Source organism: Urocitellus parryii, chromosome 2 (genome assembly GCF_045843805.1).
Source record: "Urocitellus parryii isolate mUroPar1 chromosome 2, mUroPar1.hap1, whole genome shotgun sequence".
Classification (NCBI taxonomy): Eukaryota; Metazoa; Chordata; class Mammalia; order Rodentia; family Sciuridae; genus Urocitellus; species Urocitellus parryii.
The window spans coordinates 92,432,637-92,455,538 of NC_135532.1; the positions used below are offsets into that span (position 1 = coordinate 92,432,637).

Here is a 22,902-nt window from a genome sequence, read left to right on the forward strand (position 1 = left end):
AGGACTGGAGATTTAAAGATTGAGACTAGTCCTATGGCACCCTGTTGAATGTTTTGCTGGATTTTGATACCCTTTTATCTAGTAAAGTTTTTATTTGAAGATCTAGGGCTGCTTTTTTTGAGCTCGCCATGGAACATTTTCAAAGACTGATGTGGGTGGTGGGCTCTAAACCCTTGGGAGGTAGAGTGGCCTTTCCCCAGGGCCCTGGGATTGATAGGGAGTGTTGGGAATCAGTGCCTGCTTCTTACTCTGTTACAGGAACCAGTGGGCAAGCCTTACTCTCAAGACCTGTCTCGGAGCCCACAGAGCCTCAGCGACACAGGCTACTCCTCTGATGGCATCTCTAGCTCGCAGAGTGAGATCACAGGTGTTGTGCAGCAGGAAATGGAGCAGCTAGATAGTGCAGGGGTGACTGGGCCACGCCCACCCAGCCCCTCAGAGCTCCACAAGGTGGGGAACAGCATGCGGCCTTTGTTGGAAGCCCAGACAGTGCCCCCTAGTGGTGAACAGAGCAAGCCACCCTCCAGCAGCACTGGTGAAGAGCAGAAGCGGAGGCCTCGCTCTTTGTCCATCCTGCCTGAGGCCTTTGACTCAGATGAAGAGCTAGAGGATATCTTGGAGGAAGAGGAAAACTCTTTGGAGTGGGGGCACCAGAGGGAGCAGCGGGATACAGCGGAGTCTTCAGATGACTTTGGCAGCCAGCTGAGACATGACTATGTGGAAGACAGCAGTGAGAGTGGCCTGTCCCCTCTTCCACCCCAGCCCCCAGTTCGGGCAGCAGAACTGACTGATGAGGAATTCATGCGACGGCAGATCCTAGAGATGAGTGCTGAGGAAGACAACCTGGAGGAGGATGACACTTCCACCTCTGGGCATAGCCTGGCCAAACATGGCACCCAGAAGATTGGTATCAGGCCCAGGCCTGAGCCTAGCCAAGAACCAGTAGCACTGCCTAAGAGACGCCTGCCCCACAATGCCACCACAGGTTATGAGGAGCTGCTCTCTGAGGGAGGCCCAGCAGAGGCCACTGATGGCAATGGAGCCCTGCAGGGTGGGCTCCGCCGCTTCAAGACCATTGAGCTCAATAGCACAGGCAGCTATAGCCACGAACTAGACTTGGGCCAAGGTCCTGACCCCAGCCTGGACCGGGAGCCCGAGTTGGAGATGGAGAGCCTGACAGGCTCGCCTGAGGACCGCTCCCGTGGGGAGCATTCCTCTACACTGCCTGCTTCCACACCCAGCTACACATCAGGCACCTCTCCCACCTCTCTGTCCTCATTAGAAGAGGACAGCGACAGCAGCCCCAGCCGTCGGCAACGACTAGAAGAAGCTAAACAGCAGCGCAAGGCCCGGCACCGATCCCATGGGCCTCTGCTGCCTACCATTGAGGACTCCTCGGAGGAGGAGGAGCTTCGGGAAGAAGAGGAGCTGCTGCGTGAACAGGAGAAGATGCGTGAAGTAGAACAGCAGCGCATCCGGAGCACGGCCCGCAAGACACGGCGTGACAAGGAAGAGCTACGGGCCCAGCGACGGCGTGAGCGTTCCAAGACACCACCCAGTAACCTGTCACCCATCGAGGATGCATCCCCCACAGAGGAGCTGAGGCAGGCTGCTGAGATGGAAGAGCTACACCGCTCCTCCTGCTCTGAGTACTCACCCTCACCCTCACTGGACTCAGAGGCTGAGGCCCTGGATGGTGGCCCCACCCGGCTCTACAAGTCAGGCAGTGAGTACAACCTGCCCACCTTCATGTCCCTCTATTCACCAACTGAGCTGCCCTCAGGCAGCTCCACCACTCCCAGTTCTGGGCGGCCCCTCAAGAGTGCTGAGGAGGCCTATGAAGAGATGATGAGAAAAGCAGAGCTTCTCCAGCGTCAACAGGGCCAGGTGGCAGGGGCCCGAGGCCCCGATGGGGGACCCCCTCAGCCCACAGGCCCTCGGGGCCAGGGCTCCTTTGAATACCAAGACACCCCAGACCGTGACTATGGCAGGGCTGCTCAACCTGCCACAGAGGGCACTCCAGCCAGCCTGGGAGCAGCTGTATTCGAGGAGATCCTTCAGACATCACAAAGCATAGTCCGCATGCGGCAGGCTTCCTCTCGGGACCTAGCCTTTACTGAGGACAAGAGGAAGGAGAAACAATTTTTGAATGCTGAGAGTGCATATATGGACCCAATGAAGCAAAACGAAGGCCCACTTACCCCTGGTACCAGTCCCACCCAGCTTGCTGCCCCTGTGTCCTTTTCCACCTCCACCTCCTCAGACAGCAGTGGGGGCCGAGTTATTCCTGATGTCCGTGTCACACAGCATTTTGCAAAGGAGCCTCAGGAACCGCTCAAGCTACACAGCTCTGCTGCCTCCCCCAGCTCGGCCTCTGAGGTAGGCATGTCCTTCTCCCAGGGCCCTGGGACCCCAGCCACCACGGCCATGGCTCCTTGTCCAGCCAGCCTGCCACGAGGGTATATGACTTCAACCTCCCCAGCCAGTTCCGAGCGCAGTCCTTCACCATCTTCCACAGTCCACAGCTATGGACAGAGCCTAACCACTGCAAACTATGGGTCCCAAACTGAGGAGCTATCCCAGGCCCCCAGTGGCCCTGCTGCAGGTGGACGGACTACCAGAGAGAAGCCTCTGAGTGGTAGTGATATTGAGGCTGGCACTCCTCAACCTTCCCGGATATATTCCTATTTTGCAGGCTCTAGTCCGCCTCTCTCCCCATCTTCCCCCTCAGAGAGCCCCACGTTCTTTCAAGGCAAGCTGGGTTCAAGGACCACAGCAGAGTTCTCTACACAAACACCAAGTCCAATCCCTGCTCCAGACATGCCACGGAGCCCTGGTGCCCCCACTTCCACCCCTATGGTAGCCCAGGGCACACAAACACCACACCGGCCCAGCACACCTCGCGTGGTGTGGCAGCAGTCTTCTCAGGAGGCTCCCTTTATGGTCATCACACTGGCATCAGATGCTTCCAGCCAGACCAGGATGGTACATGCCAGCGCCTCTACCTCCCCACTGTGCTCACCTACTGACACCCTACCCACCGCTCACAGCTACAGCCAGACAACACCTCCAAGTGTGTCTCAGCTGCCCCCAGAGCCACCTGGCTTCCCACGAGCACCCGGTGCTGGTGCAGATGGACCGCTGGCACTATATGGCTGGGGTGCCCTTCCTGCTGAAAACATCTCCCTGTGCCGGATCTCCTCTGTCCCTGGGACATCTAGAGTTGAGCCAGGCCCCAGGCCCCCTGGCAGTGCAGTAGTGGATCTCCGCACAGCTGTCAAGCCCACACCTATCATTCTCACTGACCAGGGCATGGATTTGACCTCTCTTGCTATGGAAGCAAGGAAGTATGGCCTTACCCTGGATCCAGTCCCAGGACGGCAGTCAACCACTGTGCAGCCTTTGGTTATCAATCTTAACTCCCAGGAGCAGACCCATGCCTTCCTGGGCACTACCACTACCGTGAGCATCACCATGGCCTCATCTGTGCTCATGGCTCAGCAAAAGCAGCCTGTAGTATATGGAGACCCTTTCCAGAGCCGGCTGGACTTTGGTCAGGGTTCAGGTAGCCCTGTGTGCCTGGCCCAGGTCAAGCAAGTAGAGCAGGCTGTCCAGACAGCACCATACAGAGGGGGGCCCCGAGGAAGACCTAGAGAGGCCAAGTTTGCCAGATATAATCTGCCCAATCAGGTGGCACCTCTGGCCAGAAGGGACATTTTGATCACTCAGATGGGTACCACCCAGAGTATAAGCCTCAAGCCAGGCCCAGTGCCAGAGCCCGGAGCTGAATCCCACCGGGCAACTCCTGCAGAGCTGCGATCACATGCTCTGCCAGGTGCCAGGAAGCCACACACATTGGTGGTGCAGATGGGAGAGGGCACAGCAGGTACTGTGACTACACTGCTCCCAGAAGAGCCAGCAGGTGCCCTGGACCTTACTGGGATGAGGCCTGAGAGCCAGCTAGCATGCTGTGACATGGTCTACAAGTTCCCCTTTGGCAGCAGCTGCACTGGCACCTTCCACCCTGCTCCCAGTGCACCTGAGAAGAGTGTGGCAGATGCTGCCCCTCCTGGCCAAAGTAGCAGCCCTTTCTATAGTCACAGGGACCTTGAGGCTCCTGAGCCCCCCACCTACCGGGCACAGGGAGTAGTGGGGCCTGGGCCCCATGAAGAGCAGAGGCCCTACCCACAGAGCCTCCCTGGCAGGCTATACTCCTCCATGTCCGACACCAATTTGGCTGAGGCTGGCCTCAACTACCATGCCAGGTTGGGACAGCTCTTTCAGGGCCCCGGACGAGACACAGCTATGGACCTCAACTCACTGAAGCACTCCTACAGCCTGGGCTTTATAGATGGACGCTATATAGGCCAGGGCTTGCAGTATGGATCATTCACCGACCTCCGTCATCCCACAGAACTTTTGACTCACCCACTTCCCATGCGGCGCTATAGCTCAGTATCAAATATTTACTCAGATCACAGGTATGGCCCACGGGGAGACACAGTTGGCTTTCAGGAGGCTAGTCTGGCTCAGTATAGTGCTACCACAGCCCGCGAGATCAGCCGCATGTGTGCTGCTCTCAACTCCATGGACCAATATGGCGGGCGGCATGGCAGTGGTGGCAGTGGCCCTGACCTTGTGCAGTACCAGCCCCAGCATGGGCATGGGCTCAGTGCTTCACAGGGTCTGGCTCCCCTCAGACCTGGCCTTCTTGGCAACCCTACCTTCCCAGAGGGCCATCCAAGCCCTGGGAATCTGGCCCAGTATGGGCCTACAGCAGGTCAGGGAACAGCAGTCAGACAGCTGATGCCATCCACAGCCACAGTGCGTGCAGCTGATGGCATGATCTACTCAACTATCAATACTCCAATTGCTGCAACCCTGCCTATCACCACCCAGCCTGCCTCTGTACTGCGGCCCATGGTACGTGGTGGCATGTACAGGCCTTATGCATCTGGTGGAGTCACAGCTGTGCCACTTACCAGCCTGACACGGGTGCCCATGATTGCCCCCAGGGTACCTCTTGGACCTACAGGACTGTACCGATATCCTGCACCAAGTAGATTCCCCATTGTTTCTAGTGTCCCACCTGCTGAGGGGCCTGTCTACCTGGGGAAACCTGCTGCTACCAAGGCCCCAGGGGCAGGGGGCCCACCAAAGCCAGAATTGCCAGCAGGGGCTGCACGGGAAGAACCTCTTTCCACAACTGCCCCTACTGCTGTCAAAGAGGCTGTAATAGCCCCAGCCTCTGCCCCACCACCTGGCCAGAAGCCACCAGGAGAATCTGCTACTGGGGGCAGCAGTGGGGTCCTCAGCCGCACTGTGCTTGAGAAAGAGGAAGCATCTCAGGAGGAGCGGCAACGGAAGCAACAGGAGCAGCTGCTACAGCTAGAGCGGGAACGGGTAGAGTTGGAGAAGCTGAGACAACTGCGGCTGCAAGAAGAGCTAGAACGGGAGAGGGTGGAGCTGCAGAGGCATCGTGAGGAAGAGCAGTTGCTAGTGCAGCGAGAATTGCAGGAGCTGCAGACCATTAAGCATCATGTACTGCAGCAGCAGCAAGAGGAACGCCAAGCTCAGTTTGCACTGCAGCGAGAGCAGCTGGCTCAGCAGCGTCTGCAGCTAGAACAGATCCAGCAGCTCCAACAACAGCTCCAGCAACAATTAGAGGAACAGAAGCAGAGGCAGAAGGCCCCCTTCCCTGTAGCCTGTGAGGCACCCAGCCGAGGGCCTTCCACTGGTACCACTGAACTGGCCCAGAATGGCCAGTACTGGCCACCCCTAACCCACACAGCCTTCATTGCCGTAGGAGGGCCAGAGGGGCCTGGGCAGCCTCATGAACCTGTGTTGCACCGGGGTCTTGCCAGCTCTGCCTCAGACATGTCACTGCAGACTGAGGAACAGTGGGAGGCAGCCCGCAGTGGTATCAAGAAGCGGCATTCCATGCCACGCCTGAGGGATATCTGTGAACCAGAGTCAGGGCCTGAACCCTGTGTGGTCAGGAGGATTGCAGACAGCAGTGTTCAGACAGATGATGAGGACGGGGAGGGCCGCTACCTCCTGACCCGGCGGCGCCGACCTCGGCGGAGTGCTGACTGCAGTGTGCAGACGGATGATGAGGACAATGCCGAGTGGGAGCAGCCAGTACGTCGCCGTAGGTCCCGTCTTTCCCGTCATTCAGACTCAGGCTCTGACAGCAAGCATGATGCCACTGCTGTATCATCCACTGCTGCCACCACTGCAAGGGCCATGAGCAGTGTGGGCATCCAGACCATCAGTGACTGCTCTGTGCAGACAGAGCCTGACCAGCTGCCCAGGGTCTCTCCTGCGATCCACATCACAGCTGTCACCGACCCCAAGGTGGAGATCATCAGGTACATATCAGCACCAGAGAAGACTGGGCGTGGAGAGAGCCTGGCCTGCCAGACAGAACCAGATGGGCAGGCCCAGAGTATGCCTGGGCCACAGCTTGTAGGCCCAACTGCCATCAGCCCCTATCTGCCTGGCATCCAGATCGTCACCCCAGGACCCCTGGGCAGATTTGAAAAAAAGAAACCGGATCCTCTGGAGATTGGGTACCAGGCCCACCTGCCCCCAGAGTCTCTCTCACAGCTTGTGAGCCGCCAGCCTCCTAAGTCCCCCCAGGTCCTCTACTCACCAGTCTCACCCCTGTCCCCACACCGGCTCCTGGATACCTCCTTTGCTTCCAGTGAAAGGCTGAACAAGGCTCATGTGAGTCCCCAGAAGCACTTCACAGCTGACAGCACTCTCCGCCAGCAGACGTTGCCTCGCCCCATGAAGACCCTGCAACGGTCCTTGTCTGACCCTAAGCCCCTCAGCCCTACCGCCGAGGAGTCTTCCAAAGAGAGATTCTCCCTCTACCAGCACCAGGGGGTTCTGGGTAGCCAGGTATGGGCACAGGGGCTGGTCCAGGGTGGGACAGGGGTTTCTGCCTAGCCCGAGGGGCCCCCCCAGAGGGAGGGGTTTCTTCTGGGGTGGGAATGGAGTCACCTGTAGCTCCAGAGGCCCATGGGAAGGAGATGAGGAATAGATTCTTCAGTGTGCATCAATAGAGCCCACAGTCCAGCAAGGGCAGCCCAGGAAAATACAGACACACTTGGGCCCACAGCTTTTCATCAAGATACCCCACTAGAAATCTCAACCTCTCCATAGCCCTATCCCTAGTCCATATCTAGTCCATCCCTGCCACTTCTCCCTTCAGGCCTCTTCAGCTCTCATCTCCAATTTGAGTACCTTTCCCTCTAAACCTCATTTAAGGCTGTTTCCTGAGAAATCAGTAATAGGTCTGACTGGGCTACTTCCTACTTCCTGTCCTGGCCAGGCTTTCATTGCTCCAAGGCAAGCCAAGCCCCACGTTCTAGCACCCAAAGCCATCCCAGAGGGCTGCAGTATACTCTCTGACTCATCATGTTCCCTGCCCCACCTGTCCCTCAGTAACTCTGCTTATACACTTATTTGCTCTAGATAGAGACTTCTTATCTGTGGCTTAAGTTTCCAATGATATACTGGGAAAAGAAGTGACCTGGCCATGGGCTGCAGTAGTAGGGAGGATGGGGTTTATGAGGGCCTATTGCCAAGAACTTTGAATGCTAGGCTAAGGAGAATGGGCTTTTCCTAAAGGCCCTGGAAGCCTCTTGAAGTTTTAGGAAGGTGAGATAGCCCAAGATGGGTGTGTTAGAGTTTCTGGGGCACAATGTGAGCTTATAGACTGAAGAAAGAGTCCCTGGGGAGAGGAGGTAATAGCCAGAGGCATTATAGAATATATTTACTTTTCTGGGTGTATTGCAGAGAGGATAAAAGAGGAGCCTTGGAGTAGAATTGTGGAGGTGATCGTTGTTGGGGTGGGCAGTGAAGAGCCCTGATATGTGGGGACACTGGTGTGTGTGGACCCTGTTTTGTGCAGGCCCTGGTGTATTCAGACCTTGGTATATACAGGTCCCGATGTGTGCAAGCAGGTGAGGGAATGGGATCAGGAGTCTGTGCTGCCAAGGAGGGCAGGTCAGAGCAGCAGGGTAGATCTGGCTCCAGATACACAGGTCCCATGGCCTGGTCATATGGGGCCAGGCTTTGATGGGCATTCACGGTGTGTGGCCAAAATAACAAAAGACAGATAACAGAGTGACGAGTTCAAAGAGCTAAACTTATTCCACTAAAGGCCCACCTTTATTCTGAGATTTGGGGCATGCTATCTTTTTCTTTATGACATATGGTAAAAGCAGGTGGGAAGCTTTTTTGTAGTCACTTGGCAAGGTAAAGAGTCAGAATCATGGGCTGGAGATGTAGCTCAGTGGTAGAATACTTGCGTAGCATGTACCAGGCCCTGAGTATATTCTCTGCTCCTCCAAAAGAAAAAAGTAAAACTCCTGATACAGTCCCCAACATATTTTGGGGATTTGGGTGGTCCATGAATCCCAAAATCCACCAGAGATGTGCAAGTGCTCCCACTCTTACGTGGCCTTGGTGAGCATTGTGATTACCTTTCCAGACAGTGAGCTCAACCAGCTACGGCTCCCAGGAAGGCAAAAGCTAAAGGTAAAGGGTCTTCAGGCAGTGCAGAGAACACTGCCAAGGGACCTTGAGCAGAAAACCACTCTGCTAAAGAAAGTGCTGGAGAGAACCCAGAACTTCTCTGGTGGCCCAAGAGAGCAGCAGGCTGACAGAGGGATATGGAGGCCAAGAGCACAGCCCAGAGGATTTGGCAAAGGGTTGTAAAGAACAACTAGAGGAGGAGGATGGGCAGGCACCTGAGTAGCATGCCACTTTAGAGAAGAGTGAGGCAGGAAGCAGCAAAAGACAGAGCCTGCAACAACTTAAATGCAGTCAGCATATGCCCCTTCCCATAATGCCCAGGATTCACTCTTCCTGTCTATGTCCTCTACTGCCATCAGCCCCTACAGCTGCTAGGTCCCAAACCCAGAGCCATCTCAGTGGAAGGCAAATCTACCAGAGATGTGCAAGTGCCCTCAAAGCCACTGTGTGTGAAAACCAGCACAGAAGGCAATCTTCCTCTCCCTGCCCACCTGCTGCCCAGAGCTCTAGGAAGAAGGACTGTAAAATGATCACAGGCTTTCCCTCCATGGCAAAGAAACTAAGACCAGTGGGGTGGGCAGGGTAGGCCTCAAGGCATCAACAGCCCAAGCCAAAGTTTTTCTACCCCATACCCCACCAAGTCACCCACACTTTGGGTCTCAGTGCTGCCCACCCTTCCCTCTGTCTCAGGTGTCGGCGCTGCCACCCAACGGCCTGGTCCGCAAGGTGAAGCGGACACTGCCCAGCCCCCCTCCAGAGGAGGCTCACCTTCCCCTGGCTGGCCAGGCCCCCCCACAGCTGTATGCAGCCAGCCTGCTGCAGCGAGGGCTGACGGGGCCCACCACCATCCCTGCTACCAAGGCCAGCCTGCTCCGGGAACTGGACCGGGACCTGCGGCTGGTGGAACATGAGTCCACCAAGCTGCGCAAGAAGCAGGCGGAGCTGGACGAGGAGGAGAAGGAGATTGATGCCAAGCTCAAGTACCTAGAGCTGGGCATCACACAGCGCAAAGAGTCATTGGCCAAAGACCGGGGTGGCCGTGACTACCCACCCTTACGTGGCCTTGGTGAGCATCGTGATTACCTTTCAGACAGTGAGCTCAACCAGCTACGGCTCCCAAGCTCCACCATTCCCGCTGGCCAGTATGTGGACTTCCCTGCCACTGCTGTTGTGCCAGCCACCCCCTCTGGCCCCGCTGCCTTCCAGCAGCCCCGGTTCCCACCTCCAGCCCCTCAGTATACTCCAGGCAGTAGTGGGCCAACTCAGAATGGATTCCCAGCCCACCAGACACCCATCTACCCTGTCCCTGGCACATACCCAGCACCTACCTTTCCTCCTAGCACCAGTTACCCAGCGGAGCCTGGCCTGCCAAATCAGCAGGCTTTCCGTCCCACAAGCCACTATGCAGCCCAAACACCCATGCCAACCACACAGAGCACCCTTTTTCCAGTCCCTACTGATAGTCGGGCCCCACTCCAGAAGCCTCGCCAGACATCACTAGCTGACTTGGAGCAAAAGGTACCCACTAACTATGAGGTGATCACCAGCCCTGTTGTGGCCATGTCTTCAGCCCCCTCTGAAACCAGCTACAGTGGCTCAACTGTGAGCAGCAGCTATGAGCAAGGCAAGGTCACTGAGCTGTCCCGGACCAGTGACCGTAGCAGTGTGAGCCAGAGCCCAGCCCCCACCTACCCCCCTGACTCACACTATACCAGTCTGGAGCAGAATGTTCCTCGGAACTATGTGATGATTGATGATATCAGTGAGTTGACCAAGGACAGCACCCCTACTGTCCCTGATAGCCAGCGACTGGAGCCCTTGGGGCCAGGCAGCAGTGGGAGACCTGGGAAGGAGCCTGGAGAACCAGGTGTCCTTGAGGGGCCTACACTGCCCTGCTGCTATGCCAGAGGGGAAGAGGAATCTGAGGAGGACTCGTATGACACCCATGGGAAGGTTGGTCATCACCGGAGCATGGAGAACAATGGACGACCAGCAAGTACCCACTACTACAGCGACAGCGACTATAGACATGGAGCTCGAGCAGAGAAGTATGGTCCAGGGCCTGTGGGACCCAAGCATCCCTCCAAGAGCCTGGCCCCCGCTGCCATTCCCTCAAAGCGCAGCAAACACCGGAAGCAGGGCATGGAGCAAAAGATCTCTAAGTTCTCACCTATTGAAGAGGCCAAGGATGTGGAGTCTGACCTGGCCTCCTATCCACCATCTGCTGTTAGCAGCAGCCTGGCCTCTCGGGGCAGGAAGTTCCAGGATGAAATCACCTATGGGCTCAAGAAGAATGTGTATGAGCAGCAGAGGTACTATGGGGTGTCCAGTCGGGATACAGCAGAGGAGGATGACCGCATGTATGGTGGGAGCAGCCGGTCCAGGGTGGCATCTGCATACAGTGGGGAGAAGCTTTCCAGCCATGATTTCAGTGGCCGAGGCAAGGGGTATGAACGGGAACGGGAGGCTGTGGAGCGACTTCAAAAAGCGGGCCCCAAGCCTTCATCCCTGAGCATGGCCCACAGCCGGGCACGGCCCCCCATGAGGAGCCAGACCTCTGAAGAGGAGAGTCCTGTCAGTCCCTTAGGGCGGCCCCGCCCTGCTGGGGGCACCCTCCCTCCTGGGGATACCTGCCCACAATTCTGCTCCAGCCACTCCATGCCTGATGTCCAGGAACATGTCAAGGATGGACCACGGGCCCATGCATATAAGCGTGAGGAGGGCTACATCCTGGATGATTCCCACTGCGTGGTTTCTGACAGTGAAGGTAATGGCAACTGGGGGTGATTTCAGCAGTTGCTCAGCACCTGGGGGGCCTGCCTGCCTGTGAGGCCCTGGGACCCAAGATGTCCCATCAGGTCTGGCATCTTATCCAGTGGGCCCTGCTGCAGGCTGACCTTGCCTGTTCCACCTGCACCTTGCTTCCTGGTTGTGGGAGGGTGGGCTGGGGACCTAGTGATCGCTTGTAGCTGTGGTGCCCACTCTGGTGTCTTTGCATGGCTTCCGCTAGGCCTCCCCTGCAGACATCTTGGGGGTTGATGGTGTTCTGTTTTTGGTCTCTGAAGCGTATCACCTGGGCCAGGAGGAGACGGACTGGTTTGATAAGCCCCGGGATGCCCGCTCCGACCGGTTCAGGCACCATGGGGGCCATGCAGTCTCCTCCACCCAGAAGCGAGGCTCTGCCAGGCACAGCTACCACGACTACGATGAACCCCCCGAGGAGGGCCTGTGGCCTCATGATGAGGGTGGCTCAGGTCGCCATGCCTCAGCCAAGGAACACCGGCACCACAGCGAGCATGGGAGGCACTCAGGCCGTCATGCTGGTGAGGAACAGGGACGGCGTGCTGCCAAACCACATGTTCGGGACATGGGTCGTCATGAGGCCCGGCCCCACCCTCAGCCCAGCCCTGCCCCAGCCATGCCGAAGAAGGGTCAGCCTGGATATCCTGGCTCTGCTGAATACTCACAGCCATCCCGTGCTCCATCAGCGTATCATCATGCGTCTGACAGCAAGAAGGGCTCCCGGCAGGCCCACTCTGGGCCTGCTGCACAGCAGCCAAAGCCAGAATCCCAGGCACAACCACAAGGTCGGCAGGTAGCTCCAGGGCCACAGCAGTCACAGCCACCAGCATCCAGACAGACACCCTCTGGGGCAGCATCACGCCAGCCACAGACACAGCAGCAGCAAGGTCTTGGACAGCAGCCTTCCCAGCAGGCCCCATCACAGACTCGGCTGCAGCAGCAGAGCCAGCCAATCACCCGGGGCCCAGCCTCTGCTTCTAGCCAGCCAACAGGGAAGCCTCAGCCAAGCTCCATGACAACCCCAGCCCCCCAACCAGGAGGACTGGTAAGTAGGGTCCTGTGCATGGGTCCCACCCAAGGTAGATGCAACAGCTGAAGCTTTAACATCTCCTTGATTCCAGACTGGGTGTGGGCAGTGTCGATGGGCAGGAGCTCAGCTTTAAGTTCTGTGTTGCAGCCACGGGCAGAACAGACAAATGGCTCTAAAGTGACAGCCAAAGCACCCCAACCAGGGAGGGCTCCTCAGGCCCAGCCAACACCGGGACCTGGACCTACAGGTGAGGCTACACCAAGCACTGTTTTCTCCCTGTACTCAACTGCACCTTAAGCTTCCCTCACTGCATGGCCTCATTAATCCACAAGAAGTTGCCCAGTGTGTTGCAGACCTCCCAGCAGAAAATGAACCTGGGTTGGAGCCAATGAGGTCCTCCACACTGGGGCCTTAAGGCCCATGCTGCCTTGGGCAAAGAACCTAGAAGGCACTGGTGAACACAGGACCAAACCATGGCTTCTTACTTTCTCCTTTCCCTTCCTTCCTCTCCTCTGCCTTCTCATCCTCCTCTGCCTTTTCCTCCTTTCCCTCTTCTTTACCTTCCTCAGTCTTTTTTTTTTCTGATTCCTCCCACCCTTTCTTTTCCTATTTTATATTGCTTTAGCCCTTTCCTCATACTTCCACCTCACAGGCCACCTGTGTTCAGGTTTCCTTATGGCTACTTTTCCACTCAAACCCTGAACAGCTAGACCAAGGTATGACTTATGATGGTGGTTCCTTTCCCTTTAGGCATGAAGACTGGAGCCAGGCCTGGAGGAACACCAGGGGCTTCTGCTGGTCAGCCAGGTACAGATGGAGAGAGTGTTCTCTCCAAGATCCTTCCTGGTGGAGCAGCAGAGCAAGCTGGCAAGCTTACAGAAGGTATGCACTGCCTGTGGACAGGGCCTTGGTGTGTAGCCACTCCAGGGCCTTGCTCTTGAGGAGTCTAGGTCTGTGAGATGGTTCCAGGTTCAGTCATCTAAGCACAGTGCTCACCTACTGCTGCCTAGCGGTTCTCTGGGCTAGTCCTGCCCACCACCCTTCCCCCAGGCTGCTAAGCTTGGCTTTGTTGTGCCAAATGACCCCGACTAGGAGGGGTCTGGCCCAATTCCTGATATTTCTCTTCTTTCCATGTCAACAGCTGTCTCTGCTTTTGGCAAAAAATTTTCCTCATTCTGGTGACCATGCCCAGCAGGGTGAGTATACCTGGCCTCTCCCGGGAAAGGGAGGAGGTGATCTAAGTTCCATGGTGTCCCAAGAACCTAGTCTTCGGGCTGGGGATGTGGCTCAAGTGGTAGCGCGCTCACCTGGCATGCGTGCAGCCCAGGTTCGATCCTCAGCACCACATACCAACAAAGATGTTGTGTCTGCCGAGAACTAAAAAAAAAATAAATATTAAAATATTCTCTCTCTCTCTCTCTCTCTCTCTCTCTCTCTCTCCCTCTCTCCCTCTCTCTCTCTCTCCCTCCCTCCCTCCCTCCCTCCTCTCTCACTCTCTCTTTAAAAAAAAAAAGAACCTAGTCTTCAGTAGGTAGAGTGGCCAGAGATACAATGTGCTTTCATGGGAGTGAAACTTTCATGGGAGTGTGAGAGGAGAAAGAGGTGGGACACTGTTTACAAAGCCCTCAATGTAAGGCCAACTTAGTAGAGTTCTCAACAAAGGGAAGCTAAGGCTAATGTCCCCTTATCTTTTTTGACATCCCTTACCTATCCACAGTGCTGTCCCGGCTATGAGCTGGCATTGCATTGTAGGTAGGGCCTGCTGATAGAGCTCCTCCCAACCCTCCTCTGTAAATTCTCCACAGGCTCTTGAAGACATGAAGCAAGATAACATTGCTGTGGAAAAATCTCTGGAGTCAAAGGCCTGGGCGCAGCTCTGAACTCTGCGTATAACAGTAAGTGTCAGGACCAAGGTGGGATGACCAGATGAAGGGATGAAGGTCCAAGGCCTTCATCAAAGGGGAGAGAAGCCAGAGTGCTGGCTGAGATGGTGGCAGATTAGTCAGGTAATACTGGGAAGGGGCGGGGCCCTACAACAGAGTATGCTGGGCACTGAGTCCAAAGTCATCCTGGAAGACAGGGCAGTGTGGTTCCTGTAGGGGACATATCTCTTCCCTGATGCCTGGTGCTAGTGACTTTTCCAGTTAGGAGAAGCCAGAGTTCCCAAACCCTGTAGAGCTTAGCAGCTCTGGGGATGAAGTCAGGACAATGTTGGCATCACAGGCTTAGCCTGGTGTCCATAGATAAAAAAAAGTAGAATAAGTAGAGAGGAAAGGGACATAGAGGAAACAGGAGATTAACTCAGACAGTCTTAGTCCAAGACTAGGATAGCCCAGAGAGAGAGTAGAAGGGCATCAGGATGGAAGCCCTGGCTCTGTCTGGACTGCAGTGGCCAAGGCAGGCCATTCTGCCCTCCCAATGCTCCTCCTGAAGATTGTCCTGGCCCTGGCCTCAGCCCTACCTCAACAGAGGGAGGAAGACATGCATCATCCAGGATGAGGGGAGAGTAGCCTGGCTGTTGGTCCTGCTCTGTGCATAGACAGGTACCACCTCCCAATATCTCTTAAACCTGAGGCCCTTCTTCACTCCTCCTGTGCTACTCTAGAGTTAAGAATAAGGAGGCATATGCACAGCAGGGCCTGGCAGTCAGCAAGCAGGTCACTTGAAGCCCATGGGCCAGAAAGTGCCCTTGCCCAGGCCAGGGCTGCTTGCAAGAGGGAAAGAACTGGGTTTAGGGCCCAAAGGCTACCTGTCTGTAGAGGAGCAGTAGGGGGCCCTAGATAGGATCATTCTTCCATCTATTTATTCAACAGATATTTGTCAAGCCCCAAGAATGTGCTAGGCCCTGTTTTAGGCATTGGGGATATAGCAATAAACAAAATCAAGTCCCTACCCTCTGAAGCTGATAATCTTTTTTTTTTTTTTTTTCTTTGCTACTGGGAATTGAACCCAGGAGCTCTTTACCACTGAGGCACATCCGCAGTCCAGTCCTTTTTGTTATTTTGAGACAGGGTCTTGCTGAGTTACTTACTGTCTTGCTAAATTGCCAAGGCTAGCCAGAACTTGTGATGCTACTGCTTCAGGCTCCCAAGTTGCTGGGATTACAGGTATGCACCACCATACCTGGCTGCTGGCAGATCTATTAAGGAAGACAGAATAAATAAGTTTAAAACTAAAATATAAAAGGTGATATCTAAAGTGTTGTGAAGCAGAGTTATGGGAGCAGTGGGGTCTGCTCTAGAGAAAGTTGTAAGAGCTGAAGGTATGTGAGGTAAGGCTTGGAGCTGGAGAAAAAGCCAATATAAGATGTGCCCAGGTGAGGAAACAGTGCCAACAGAGATTCTGGTACACTGACAGGCTTCAGGGACAGGCAAAAAACCAGTTGTGGGCTGGGGATGTGGCTCAAGCGGTAGCGCGCTCTCCTGGCATGCGTGCAGCCCGGGTTCGATCCTCAGCACCACATACAACAAAGATGTTGTGTCTGCCGAAAACTAAAAAATAAATAAGTACTAAAATTCTCATTCTCATATTCTCTCTCTCTCTCTCTCTCTCTCTCTCTCTCTCCCCCCTTAGGTATCTTTAAAAAAAAAAAAAAAAAAAAAAAAAAAAAAAAACCAGTTGTGCTTGGAGAGAGATGGTCAAAGGCAAAGTCTAAGGGGGTGGGAGTGAATTGAGGTGGACTTTTAAAGTCAAAGTAAAGTGCTTGGAATTTATTCTAATTACAGTAGCCACAGTGCAGCCCCAGCATCCTTCCTGACTTCACCCCCACGACAATGGGCTTCCTGCTGCTTTATGGCTCAGGTGGATGTTTCTTGGAGTTGCTGTGGAACAGACCTGAGATCAGAAGTGGTGCTGAGAGGAGGGAAAGAAGGGGCAGCCCAACTTTCATGAGAAAGTACCCACCTTGAGTTGGGATCATGGCACTATTATATTTGAAGGGAAAGGTAGCATAGATGTGGCTTTGTTCTGCATTCTGCCACACAGTGTGAGTGGGCCAGCCATTGAGACCACTGCCTTTGTAGTTAAAGGAATCTTTTTTTTTTTTTAATTCCAGCATTTTTTTTTTTTTAATTCCAGCTAGTGATTGGGCCATGTGATTGAGAAGTTACTGTGTGTACATCTCCTGATGTTTATTTTATTTATTTTTGGAAATACTGGGGATTGAACCCAGTGGTACTTTACCACTGAAATACATCCCCAGCCCTTTTTATTTTTTATTTTGAGACAAGGTCTCACTGATTTGCTGAGGTAAGTCTCAAACTTGCAATCTTCCCGCCTTAGCCTCCTGACTAGCTGGGATTACAGGCATGCGCCACTGTGCCTGGCCCCTGATATCTTCTAGGTTAGTTTCAGAGATGAGCTGGGAGAGGCTTGTCATTTGAAACAAAATCCCATCTCATTCACTCTTAAGCACAATTACAAAGAACTTTTATGATACTGAAGGAGATGTCAAACCAAGAGCAATGGCACATACTTAGCCACTCAGGAAGCTAAGACAGGAAGATTACTTGAGGGGCTGGGGCTGTAGCTCAGCGGCAAAGCGCTCACCTAGCATGTGCGAGGCCCTGGATTTGATCCTCAGCACCACATAAAAATAAATAAATAAATAAATAAAGATATTGTGTACAACTACAACTAAAAATTAAATATATATTTAAAAAAAAAAAAAGGAAGATTACTTGAATCTAGGAGTTTGGGGCCAGTATGGGTACCATACTGAGACTCCCATCCCAAAGGGGGAAAATAGAAAAAAAAGAATATGTCCCTACTTGGTAGACATGATTCTTCTTTATTCCTGTTTTTCTCTCTATGACCTCTAACCTATCCAAGCACCCACCTCCCACAAAAGGGATCCCATGGGTGAGGAGAAGACAGGTTGTTGGCATATCTGAGAGTAACATGACTATGCGAAGCAGCTGCTCATGGTTCTTGACAAACCCTTTCTTTTCTTTTTTCCTTCCTTTCCTCCTTTCTTCCTTTTCTTTTCCAAGCATCTACATCTGGCAAATCCTTGGCCCAAAGACTGATACCCAGTGGGCCATGGCAGACAGGCCTCAGTTGAGGACGAGATGTTTCTTCACCTGGGTGAAGGATCTGCTGGACAAGTGAGACCACTGGCCTCGGGACCTTTGATTGTCTTTCCAGAGACCTTGCCTTCCTCAGGCCCAGCCATCGTTGGGAGGGAGGAGCCCTCTCCAGAACCCTGCCACAACAACTGTCCGCCGTTCTTCCCACAGCTGCTTCTCTGAGGCCCGGCTGGCCAGGCTTCCAATGCGTTATACACAGAGTTTGGGAGCATATTGCCCTCCCTCTGAGATGCCAGAAGTTTTTCCACAGCCTTGGAGAGGGGCTTTAACTGAGGGCTGGGGGCCCTGGGCTCCATTTCCTTCACATTCCAGCTGGCCCAGATCCCTCTGAGTCCACAGGGGCCTCCCCCTTCACCCTGACCTTTGGGTGACATCAAAGCAGACCTCCATGTGGCCAGCATGGGGTTGGGAGAACTTTACACACTTTAGGACCTAACACTGTCTCATCGCTGAAATAAGAGGCCATAGACCGAAAAGCAGCGTGGGCGCTGGCTGAGGCTTCTCCCAGCCCATGGATGGCAGTGTGCTAGCATACCTGCCATCATCTTAAAGCCATCCCCCCAGCCATCATGAGCATCCCAGTGGCACCGCCATTGTCTCGACCAGCCGGCTCCTCATCAGTACACCTGGGGATTTCTTTTGATTTCAAGAACAGCCTTAATCATTCCAATTTGATTTCCGTGTATACCTCATAAACATTTTTTTTTCTTTCCTTCCCTTTCTCTTTCCTTTGCTTACTCCCTGCCTCTCCCATCAACACCTTGTGACTGATGGTTTGGTTTCCTCTCTGCTCTGCCCCAGCTCAGCACAGGGAGAATGCTGACTTAGAAGCAATAGGGGGCAGCAGGCCACCAAGAGCACAACCCCAGGGCGAGGTCTAAGGAGGCCCCTCAGCCCGCCTCTGTTTACTGTGCAATTTCAGTCCTTCCTAAGCCATCACCAGTGGGTGTGCTCAGAGCAGAGGTGCCAGGACTTCTGCCAGCAGAGGGAAAGGCCCAGAGCTATGTGCAAGGGAGTGTGGCACCGTCTGTCCACCTGGTGGATTAGGCGGCATCCTTACCAAGGCCCTTCCCTTGGAGGCCTCCCTTTATCCTGGGCACAGCCACAAATCTCATCTCTAACGTTCTATGCAATGAAATATAAACCCTCAAAGACAACTGTTAATATTTAATAAATTCCATGTTATGTATAAGGAGTTAATTGCAAACATGCAATTGAGAAACCAGATAGATATGCTCATATCATCACCCCACCCAGTCCCTACTCCCACTCTGTGAGTGTGTGTGTGTGTGTGTGTGTGTGTGTATGAAATTCTCAGTCTGTGGCATGTTTGACCCATGGCAGAACTCACTGCTGCCAGGTGAGTCACTGCCTGTCCTGCAGTGGAGCATGCACAGCTCGCAGCCTCTTTGCACGATTCATCCATTTTAAATGCTCAACCCTCTTGCTTGGAGTTCTTTTTGCCTCTGAACCTCTCCTTCAGGAGCACTTCCAGCTTACTTCTGTACAAGCTAGTGAGGATCTGCCAGAATTGCTGCCTAAGCATGCCAGATTGGAGGGCAGACAGTACAAGGCCCCACACACCCTAGTTTTCTCTTCCAAGATAGGTAAAAAGGAAACCCTGGAGTAGGAACCTGCACAGGATGCATGTGTATAAAAGTTCTGAGGTTTTATGTAGGATTTCTATCTATATGCCATTTTCTTCTCCTACTCCCAGCTCTGAACCAGAGGCATCTGGCTGCCCCTACCCAGCAGGGCATTTCTCAAGGTCAGAGGTGGACTGCATTCTTGGCCAGAGAAGCAGAGGCCAAGAGCAGATCCTGAGACCCCAGATCCTGACTGAACCTGCTTCATACCTCTCCTTGTGGCTGGGAGGTTCAAAGGGCTGTGAGCCTGGAGATCTGGACTGGAGCCAGGGGATTAAAAAGTGCTCAGGAAGAGCTGAGTTTTTGGCATTTTAATGGCCTTTGGCTAGCAATGTCATCCAGAGCAGGTGAACTTTTCACATCAACAGTGGCATTAAGCTGAGCTTCTTGAGAAACTTCTCAATAGCAAGACTTATGGAAAATCTTGTGCGGCCCTCTCTGCATCTGTCCCCAGGACCTTTCCCTGCCTCTTTCCTCTTCTCTAAAGCCCTAGTATCCCACTGTCATCAGCTTTTCCACTGCTGAGCCAGGAATGGGACAGGCAGTTGCTACCTGATCCCTTGGGGTCTGACCTTCCTTCAGAGCGTTCTGTTTTGTACCACACATTTCTCAGGGGTCCACATTTCTCATGCTTGTCTATAAGACCTACATACCCCTTCAGAGAGGGATACTATCAGTCCACTCTGGGATAGGAAGCTCCCAATCTCCATGTTGGATCTAAGACCCTGGTCTTCTGGGATTTGACCTCTCTCATGCCATGGGTCAGCTACCTCATCCCAGAGATCAGACCTGGGCCATCTGAGCAAGGGCTGAGGGAGGCCGTCATCTAGGTCCTCTTGCCACCCAGGACTAGGTCTGTGTGGGATGTGATACCAAGGCAATAACTCTTTCCACTAATGGGACTAGAGTGTAGGCAGGGAGATGTCAGCCAATCAGCCTCCATCAGGCCTAATCTGAGGCTTTAAAGTGTTGGCTTTTCAGTAAATTTCCTTTGTGACCAAATCCTCTGAGTTTGAAATTTCTGACTTCTGCCACTCCCTATCCTGCACAGAAGCCATAGGACATATCATTGCCCCTCTGTGAAGATGGCTATGGCAGGCCTATGGGTCAAGGGTGTCATAGCCCTTGAGTGGGATGCAGCTGTGACTCTAGAAGCAATACAGCCAGTGGCTGAGGGACCAACATTTGGTGGCTTGGGAAATAGAGAGCAATAGGCACATCTCCAAATAGGGAAGAAGTGACTGGGATGCAGTCCAGGCCATATCCATTCCCCCCCTCCCCCAGTGTCATGAGCAAGGGCACTCTCTCCTCTGCCTACTTGAGGTTTTAATGCACTCACTTCATAGTGATAGCATCCTCCCTACCACCATCCTGTTAGTCCTGGGCACGGCATGCAGTCTTAAGGCCCATAATGAAAGAACAGTAGTGGCAGCAATTCTGGCCTGTCCTCTAGAGCCTGTGGGGAATTTCCCAGGCTGGTCTTCGCCATGACCAGGTAGTCCTGCCCTATTGGCCCCTCCCCCTGCTCTCTTACCCAACCCATGCTGTAAATACTTATCATCATGGACTCCAACAGGGTCAGAGGGACAGGCCTTGGAGATTCCATCTCTGTCGCCCCAGGTGCCAGCCCCTGCTGCCATATGCACTGAGTGGCACTGGAGAGCCATAGAAATTGTGAGATGTTGTGTGCATGTGAACGTGCGTGTCCATGTGTGTGTGTGTCTGTCTGTCTGTCTGTCTGTCTCTGCCTCATTCAGCCTCTGGGGTCAAATCAACTCCTTCTCTCCAAGTGCAGTACACTGGAGAATGGTGGCCACTCAACACCTTTTCCTCTAGCTTCCATGTCTTGTTTTGCTTTTCCTTCCCTCCTCTCTCCCTTTCTTTTCTTTTTTCCTTCTCCTCTTTATTTGAGGGGGGAAGGGTGCTGTACAAAGTCAAACAATCAAGTTTACAGTTGTAAGTGCAATGACCCGAGTCCTCCACATGACCTTGTGAATTGTGTGCCGTCCTCCTGTGCTCTGTGAGAACTCGTGGTACTTCAGTGTCCCTTCCCCTGTATTGTGACAAGGTAATTCTGTGGTATCAGAATAAAAGGACTTGGTATAAACAACGTGCAGACTGTCTCTGGGATGGTTTCTAAAATCTGAAGCCATAGCTAAAGGGGTAAATACCAAAATTTTTGATATTTGTATCCACGATTAAAGAAAAAAGAGTAAAAGAGCAAAATTTCAGAAGTGCTGGCATGGGGCAGAGTGTTGCTCAGTGGTACTGCGCTTGCCTAGCTTGCCTGAGGCCCTGGATTTCATCCTGGGGAGAAAAAAAAGCAAGCAAGCTATGGGATGACCCAGACTGAGTCCACACTAAACCATTCCAAGACAATGGGCCCTCCATAAAAGCACCCAGGGATAGGTTCCTAACTTGTGTAAAGCCAGCAGTTCACTGCACTGTCTGAGAGTCTTTGGTTCCCAGGATAAGCACACAGCTTCCTGGAGGTAGGCGAGCAGGTGCTGCCCCCTTGTGCTGCCAACAAGCCTTACACCGCTTGCCTTGCTTTGCCTATTTTTTTTTTTTTTTTTTGTACTAGGAATTGAACCCAGAGGCAGTTAACCACGTAGCCACATCCCCAGACCTTATTTATTTATTTTAATATTTATTTTTTTAGTTTTTCGGCGGACACAACATCTTTGTATGTGGTGCTGAGGATCGAACCCGGGCCGCACGCATGCCAGGCGAGAGCGCTACCGCTTGAGCCACATCCCCAGCCCTTTTGTATCTTACTGAGTTGCTTAGGGCCTCACTGAGTTGCTTAGGCTCTAAGTTGCTGAGGCTGGCTTTGAACTGGTGATCCTCCTGCCGCTGGGATTACAGGTGTTTGCCACTATGCCTCGAAACCCCAGAATTCTTTTTTTTTGAATTTTTAATATTTATTTTTTAGTTCTCGGCAGACACAACATCTTTGTTTGTATGTGGTGCTGAGGATCGAACCCGGGCCGCACACATGCCAGGCGAGCGCGCTACCGCTTGAGCCACATCCCCAGCCCACCCCAGAATTCTTGATGGCTGCCAGATCTTAGTATTTCCCCAGATGGTTGGGAGTAACCCAGAATCATTAGATTTTGAAAACACAGATAAATAAAAAGAATATTAGCTTTGCCTCAAGTGGTATCTCAAAGGCAAGGTGAGGTTCTGGGAGCAAGGTCCCTGAGATATGAAAGACCAGCCAGACTTGGAGTAAGGAGGGGACATCCCTGCTGGTTTAATTGCTGCTCTCCTGCCACCTTAGTCAACCCAGACCTGTGCCACGTGCAGAAGGAGCCTGCTACCTAGGTTCTTCTTTTCACAGGAAGCTTTCTGGCCCTGGGGGGGAACCTGACCTCACCAGGGCCTCTGCACCCAAAGGCTTGAGATGAGGCCTAAGAAGACAAAAGCCCAGATCGTTTACAATCTCCAGCAAAGCACCACTGAGAAGGGCGGGGAAAGGCTGTAGAGACAGATAGCTCTTGGGACAGGTCTGGTGACTGATAGTCCAGGCAACATCTGACCCTCTGCCCCACATCCCAGAACTCCGATCCATGTTCTGCGTGGACCTGAGCCCTTCCCTCCCATCTGCCTGAGAGTCTTTCCAGGGGAGGACCCGGCACCATCGAATGAATGTTTGCCTCCTAGTGGATGAGGAGGGACTCCACTCTCAGCCCCAGAGCAGCTGGGAGACCCATACATACAGGCTCTTGGCAGGTCCTCGCACTTCCATAGATCTACACACCCGCTGCCTCATCCCTGATCCTTAGGA

The 22,902-nt window shown here is 53.5% G+C and overlaps 1 protein-coding gene across 1 annotated transcript in view; it reads left to right on the forward strand.

Moving 5' to 3' along the window:
- Bsn (bassoon presynaptic cytomatrix protein) overlaps positions 1-14,247 on the forward strand; it is a 98,432-nt gene extending 84,185 nt beyond the window's left edge. Inside the window, exons 8-14 of the mRNA XM_026384007.2 lie at positions 259-6,906; positions 9,238-11,314; positions 11,613-12,394; positions 12,527-12,626; positions 13,130-13,261; positions 13,521-13,575; positions 14,185-14,247. Of these exons, the coding sequence (XP_026239792.2) occupies positions 259-6,906; positions 9,238-11,314; positions 11,613-12,394; positions 12,527-12,626; positions 13,130-13,261; positions 13,521-13,561 (9,780 nt within the window). The 3' untranslated portion in view covers positions 13,562-13,575; positions 14,185-14,247. The remainder of the gene's footprint in view (positions 1-258; positions 6,907-9,237; positions 11,315-11,612; positions 12,395-12,526; positions 12,627-13,129; positions 13,262-13,520; positions 13,576-14,184) is intronic.
- Positions 14,248-22,902: the final 8,655 nt, after the last annotated feature.